Below are 6,488 nucleotides of genomic sequence, written 5' to 3'. Positions count from 1 at the left end.
CAATATAAGCAGAAAAGGATTGAAACACATTGCTAACCGGTATTTAATAAATAAAATCGAACGTTTCAACGTAAATGTGGTGTGTTTGTCAATCTTCTTTGAAACAAAATTGAGTTTGGTATATAGTTTATTATAGGGGCTATCAGTGATAGAAACATAAGTATTCAGTTGCCCAGCCAAAGAGAACAAACAATGAACTATGTACATATCATGTGTATGTAATCATTTTTGGGAAATAAAATAGTAGACAATAGAACAAGAACACTAGCTGCTGACATGAAGTAATTTCATTTCATTACGTCCAGTTTGTGAGCCTTATTTGAATAATTTGATTGGCCTTAACAAATGAAAATGATTCAATTTATTATGAGGCCTCAGTCACATTTTTTTTGTTTTATGATTAATTACATAGAACCGTTTCTTGTCAAGCCTAAAAACTAGTTGCACAGCAGGACAAACAACTTCTGAAATAATTTTTTTCGGGCAAAAACCTACTCGCCACAGGACAAGGGACAATGACTTATTTTTATCATTGATTATGACAAAGAAAACTGATTCTTAATTAATTGGATATTATTTCTTTTGAAAAATACAAATTGCTAAAACAAATTAATACCGTCAATCAAATATACTACATTCTGTCTATTTTTCGTGTTTTATTGTACAATAAAACAAGAGAAATAGACAGAACAAATAAGCAAAAAGTCGGAAAAAAAGTTAGTATCAAACTCATAACTCAGGACCCATATGAAGACATGACGTCGCTTGAAAATGCCATAAACTTGGTAAAAAGGCGTTGTCAACATACATGTGTAGATAAGTAAATCTTAATTATGACGTCAAAGTACAAACATAAAATGGACAAATATGCAGGCCCGCTATTATACATTTATATCCATGACTGTATGCTATTATTATTTTTGTGAAATTCAGATATTTAAAAAATGTTCCTTTTAAAATATTTTATATAACAGCCTCTTTACTCGCTATAAATTTATTAAACTCGGATGTGCTTGAATCTACAACACATGTATTTGTTTACATTAGTTGCGCTTCCGGTTCATAAATAATAATGTTCGATGTAACGCCGATTTGGATTGGTTGTCATACTGAGCACCTGACAAAATGGTCGCCCTCAGTAAACCCACTTTGCTGAACTACTCTTGCTACGAATTAGGACACACTTGGACGCCGTCATGCACAAAAGCATCACTAGATGTTGCAAAAAGCGTATTTGTCGAGGCCTTGAAAATATATGGATCGTTATATTTTGTAAGATCCTTTGAAAATTACCTGTGTTTGTTTTGTCCATGCTTGAACAAGTGGGTGGAGCAATGTAGTTATGATGCTTTCATTTTGCCTGTTTTAGCCTTATTTTCTGCGTTCAGAAAACATGACAGTTTACAAATACTTGGGGCTACTTTATCACAATATTTCACCAGTCCTGGGAACAAATGCATCTGTGTTACTATAATAATTTAGTTAACACTGTACCACTCAGAAATGCTCTTTTGAGCCAATGACACGCTTGTAGTCCATTAGAAAAAAATAAATGAAACATAAGACCTGTCTTACTAAATTCAAGTTTTAAAGGCTTCATTTCGAACCATAAGATACTGATGCATCAATAAGAATCAAACCTGAACTGATGCTAGTAAACCACAGTCTGTTATGGTTGTATGCTGGAAAGGCATTTTACGTTCCTTGTGAGCGGGAAAAGGTTTAAACTACAAAGGCTATATATATTTTTATATTGCATATAATTTTTGGATATTTTCATGGTGCCTATACCACGTGACTTTTTAAGATCTGTGTTGGGAGAATATATAGCGCAACACAGTTAACATTTTTAATGATGTCTTTATAAATATTTCATTATTTTTAATTGGATGAAGTGGAGAGCCCGCTCATTCATGAGAGTTTTCTATAGGTATCATGATCTTTTTAAACAAATGAGTATTTTTTCCGTAAAGTGCAACCGCGGGTTTGTAATATGTAGTCCCCACGGCCCACACTGATCCGACTTTTTTCTTACTGTTCAAACACGCGGTAGCACTTTACTGTATATATAGTGTGTTGTTAATGTATATCAGGGGTTGAAGAATTTTTCCAGAGCCACTCGCCCTGCAGGGCGAGTAGGCCTGACAATTCACTCACCCTTCACTTTAATCTACTCGCCCTGCATTTAAAAAAAATAGATATCTATATTTATAGTTATAATCAACCAGAACCTTTTAAACCTACTTAACATAGTGACACTAAACTTCAAACAAATTAACTACATTATCTGATGGATTTTATTTGCTTTTCTTAAGTTTTCTGCACCTCTTTCCTTTTCTCAATTCTTTCCGCTTCTCGTTTTGACAACCTTTCTAATTCTTTCTGTTCCCCGTCGCCACCACCTTGCAGATATTTTAAAATAGAACCTTTTTCCATTATAATATTTCAGATGAACTTTACTGAAAGACACGCTTGATTGACAAAAGTTTACAATATGGTAAATTTTGCCTAAGGCTTCTGATCACGAAATTTGGAATTATTCTGTTTATTAATAATTATTTTTTCTGTTTATCACTTTTAATCGATAAGCTAAGGGCACTGACAACGACAAAAAGAGCCCAGCTGATTTCTAGAATTATTTTTACTGTGCCCGTGACGTCATTTTTCAGTGTCAAAACGAAAGTGCAGTTTCTTTGTGTACTAAACGTATTTTTTGTTCGTTCGAAAAATTGTTCGCAATTTGTATCCATATGGAAGGAGTTCTGGAACTGAATTTATATTTCTCAACTTGAAAAACAGCACTCGCCCGGTCGGTCGAGTAATTAACAAATTTTACTCGCCCGATCGTCAACTTCACTCGCATATGCGAGCGGTCGAGTGGATTCTTCAACCCCTGTATATGTATATGAAAATTTCTGGCTTCCATAACAATAAATGTTCAATTCATGCTTCCATAACTATGAATGACATTTGAATGTTCATTTCTGGATTCCATGACTATAAATGTTCATTTTTTGCTTCCATAACTATAAATGTTGCTATCAATATTTTCTGACATACATGTAGCTCGACATCAGGACTATACAAATTTTATTGAAGTTCCTTTTCATGACTTCCGTATGCAGAAAATAAAATGTCAGAAGCCGCAGACTTCCCGAAACTCCGTCGGACCTACGGACATGTTCAACACAAACAGTCAAGGGCCGATCGAAATTCTTAACTCGTTGGCCCAAAATGTCTGACTTAAATATTTTCCGGTTTTCCCAAGAAATTAAAAGCATTTATAAAACATCGGCGAAATACGGCGGAATACGCACTTTGCCGATTTTGTGCAAAACGAGATTTTGTGGAATTCCAATGTATTCGTCGGTCAGTTAACCTGCTGTTGATTGGTCCAAAGTTGTCTTGTCAAAAATCGGAAATAATCTGTTCGTGTTCGGTAAAAAATGTTCTAGAAATACATTTGGTTCCCTGCTTATTGTCGACGAGTAAATAAATGCATGCTTCAAGCCGAGATCGGTACATTTGACCATCATTCGATCGACTTTAAGTTTAAACAAAAGTGAAAGTTAAACAAAGCAACAGCTTGCAGTTATCAACGATATCGAGGAACACGCATGGAGTTTAACGGGGATTTATAACCAGGTGATTTTGTTTTTATTTTCCTTCTTTTGAATTAAGTAAATTTGTAGTAAATAAGTAAATATACATAATGTGGAAGTTTTTGAATGAATCAAAGCCTGAAAATCCAAAACGGGTTGCAGATGCAAACCCCTGTGAGCTGGTGGAAAAAATACGAGGATATGCCCCCCATCGTAAATTAGTTGAGTCTTGGAAGAAAGGCAACCATGAATTTAAACAAATTACTTTGTTACGCAAAACAATGTGATTAACTTAAGAATAAACTGATGTTGTTTCTTTCCAGAGTAATTGCCCCCAAGGAGCCCGAGCCTGGACACTCGCAGAACGATGAAGAAGACTGGGAACAAGACAACAGTGAAGATGACATTTAGCTTTTAAATAGATACGATACAGATGGTGATTTTATAAGTGACTTTAATAATGAGGAAGTGGATGTTAAAAAACTTTGTTACTTTACTTTGTTACTCAAAGTAATATGACAACAAATAAAATGATAAAGCAATATTTACGTATTTCTAATTATTTACATTTTTCTCAGTTTTGTTTGAAATTTCATGTATGTTTTTTGGTTTGTCAGAATAACCCAAGGTCTGACAGAAAATTCTGACCAGTCAGACCAAATGTCTGACTGAAGGCTGTTGAGTTTCTTGAAGTCTGAGAAGGCTAAAGAAGGTTTGATTTGTTATTATGAAACATGCTATTACCAGTAATCGTTTAAAGCAAATATCAATATATATAACATCTTTGATGCAAATGTCACATGTAATTCCTCATTTAAAGCATAATGTACATAAACTGTGATCTGCGACGCAAATACACCATTTTTCCCCTGAGAGGCATGCAGCTTTAAAATATCTCTTTACTATTATACATACATTACCTTAGAAATTGTTATGAGTTTTACTATTGAAATTGTGCAGTCTCGTAATAGTTACTAGAAGTAAACAACCATATGACCCAATAAGTTCACATTAACCTTGGCCTTAGTCAAAATGGGCTAGAGTTATGTTAATTAGATTTTACTGTTTCCTTGGCCGCAAACACTTTTTGCTACAACATTATCTTATTGCTTATGGTCAGAGCAACAAGTATGCCTTATAAATATTCTAAAACACAGCTAAAAAACCAAATGAAGAGAGTAATAAGTGGCAAATCTGAATGCTTCTCTGAATACATACAATTCTCTAAACTAAGATTGGTAAATTCCGTTATATACCAATAATTAGTTAATATATAGTTAAATTCTTAATATGAGTGCAAGCTAAATTTTACTCAGGGGAACATGCTGTTCAGTCAACAAAGTATCGTGTTTTTATGTCCCCGGTAGGGTGGCATATAGCATTTTAACTGTCTGTCTGTCCGTCTGTCCGAAAACTTTAACATTGGCCTTAGCTTTTGCAATATTGAAGATAGCAACTTGATATTTGGCATGCATTTGTATCTCATGGAGCTGCACATTGTGAGTGGTGAAAGGTCAAGGTAATCCTTCAAGGTCAAAGGTCAAACAAACAAATCCAAGGGAAGTAACAAGCTTTAAAGGAAGATAATTTCTGTTTATCATTTGGCAGGTACAGATTATTTTTACAAGGGAAGTAATATTTTTAAAGGGATATGATTAAAAACAAAAATAAATCAATAAAGCAGCGCAGTAGGGGGCATTGTGTTTCTGACAAACACATCATTCTCTTGTTATTATGCCCCTGGTAGGGTGGCATATAGCATTTGAACTGTCTGTCCGTCCGTCTGTCCGAAAACTTTAACATTGGCCATAACTTTTGCAATATTGAAGATAGCAACTTGATATTTGGCATGCATGTGTATCTCATGGAGCTGCACATTTTGAGTGGTGAAAGGTCAAGGTCATCCTTGAAGGTCAACGGTCAAGAAAACAAGTCCATGGGAAGTAATAAGCTTTAAAAGGGAGATTTCTAAACTTCTCAGCTTTTGAGATATCCTTATGGTATGTTCAAAGTCTGTTGTTAAGCCCTAGAAGTCACATCTGTTTGTTCAATTTTTATGAAGCTTGCTCTGAACATTTGATCTAATGATATCTCTCTACCATAAGTAGGGCAATTTTTATTTTTTGGCAGTAGAAAAACAACTAGGACACTCTAGTTGTATTTTTTAATTACTCATCATGGAACTTACTGAGAATATTTAACAATTCATTATTTTAATGGCAAGGCTGCGTTAAAAAAATGATTGAGGTTTGCTTAAAAACATGGCTGCCAGGTTATGGGACAGTTGTACTTTTAAGTCTATTGTGAAACCTTGTCAACACGACCTTTTTAGAACAGTTTTGTTCCATGGGGTCTCAGGTGAGTGCCTTTTGGCCTTTAAAAAAAAAAAGACATGTTAGATCATTTCTTCTTTTTGTGTGGGCATGAGTATTGCTGACATTATTTTCATGCTAGAAACTGCAATAAATGACTTCTATCAGTATCTTCTTAAACTCTTTTAATATTTTAATAGCATGTCAATACTGGCTTTTACCATTTCCCTGTTTCTGCTTAAAGTAGCCTTGTGCAAATCCTTAGATGTTAAAGTTTTTGTCAAAGATCAAAGGTATGGTTTCTTGTTTATTGAAGAAAGCAGCTTCAATTTGATACATCTGCTTGAAATAATGTAAGCTTGCATGCGACTTTCTTTGTATTGGTGAAGTAATTCAAACCAGCGGAAATAGTACCAGTACTTCGAAAGTCTTTGACTCACTAGAAAAGGTGACTTTGTCATCAGTTGTATTGGATAAATATTGACTGTTGTACGCCGGAACAATACATCAGCCTTCTTAAAGCATAAGCTGATAGCACCTTCTGATGGCTGTATAATTATGTACGATTTCTATC

At 34.5% G+C, this 6,488-nt stretch overlaps 1 protein-coding gene across 5 annotated transcripts in view; it reads left to right on the top strand.

Moving 5' to 3' along the window:
* The first annotated feature begins 1,105 nt into the window (after positions 1 to 1,105).
* The window catches only part of LOC127852152 (transmembrane protein 135-like), a 150,155-nt gene continuing 144,772 nt past the window's right edge, over positions 1,106 to 6,488 (top strand). For all 5 annotated transcript variants that reach the window (XM_052385989.1, XM_052385987.1, XM_052385986.1 and 2 more), the window contains exon 1: positions 1,106 to 1,272. In XM_052385989.1, the coding sequence (XP_052241949.1) occupies positions 1,126 to 1,272 (147 nt within the window). In that variant the 5' untranslated portion in view covers positions 1,106 to 1,125. The remainder of the gene's footprint in view (positions 1,273 to 6,488) is intronic.

The sequence above is a fragment of the Dreissena polymorpha genome, chromosome 12 (assembly GCF_020536995.1).
Source record: "Dreissena polymorpha isolate Duluth1 chromosome 12, UMN_Dpol_1.0, whole genome shotgun sequence".
Lineage (NCBI taxonomy): Eukaryota > Metazoa > Mollusca > Bivalvia > Myida > Dreissenidae > Dreissena > Dreissena polymorpha.
This window is presented reverse-complemented; position numbering and strand designations above follow the sequence as displayed.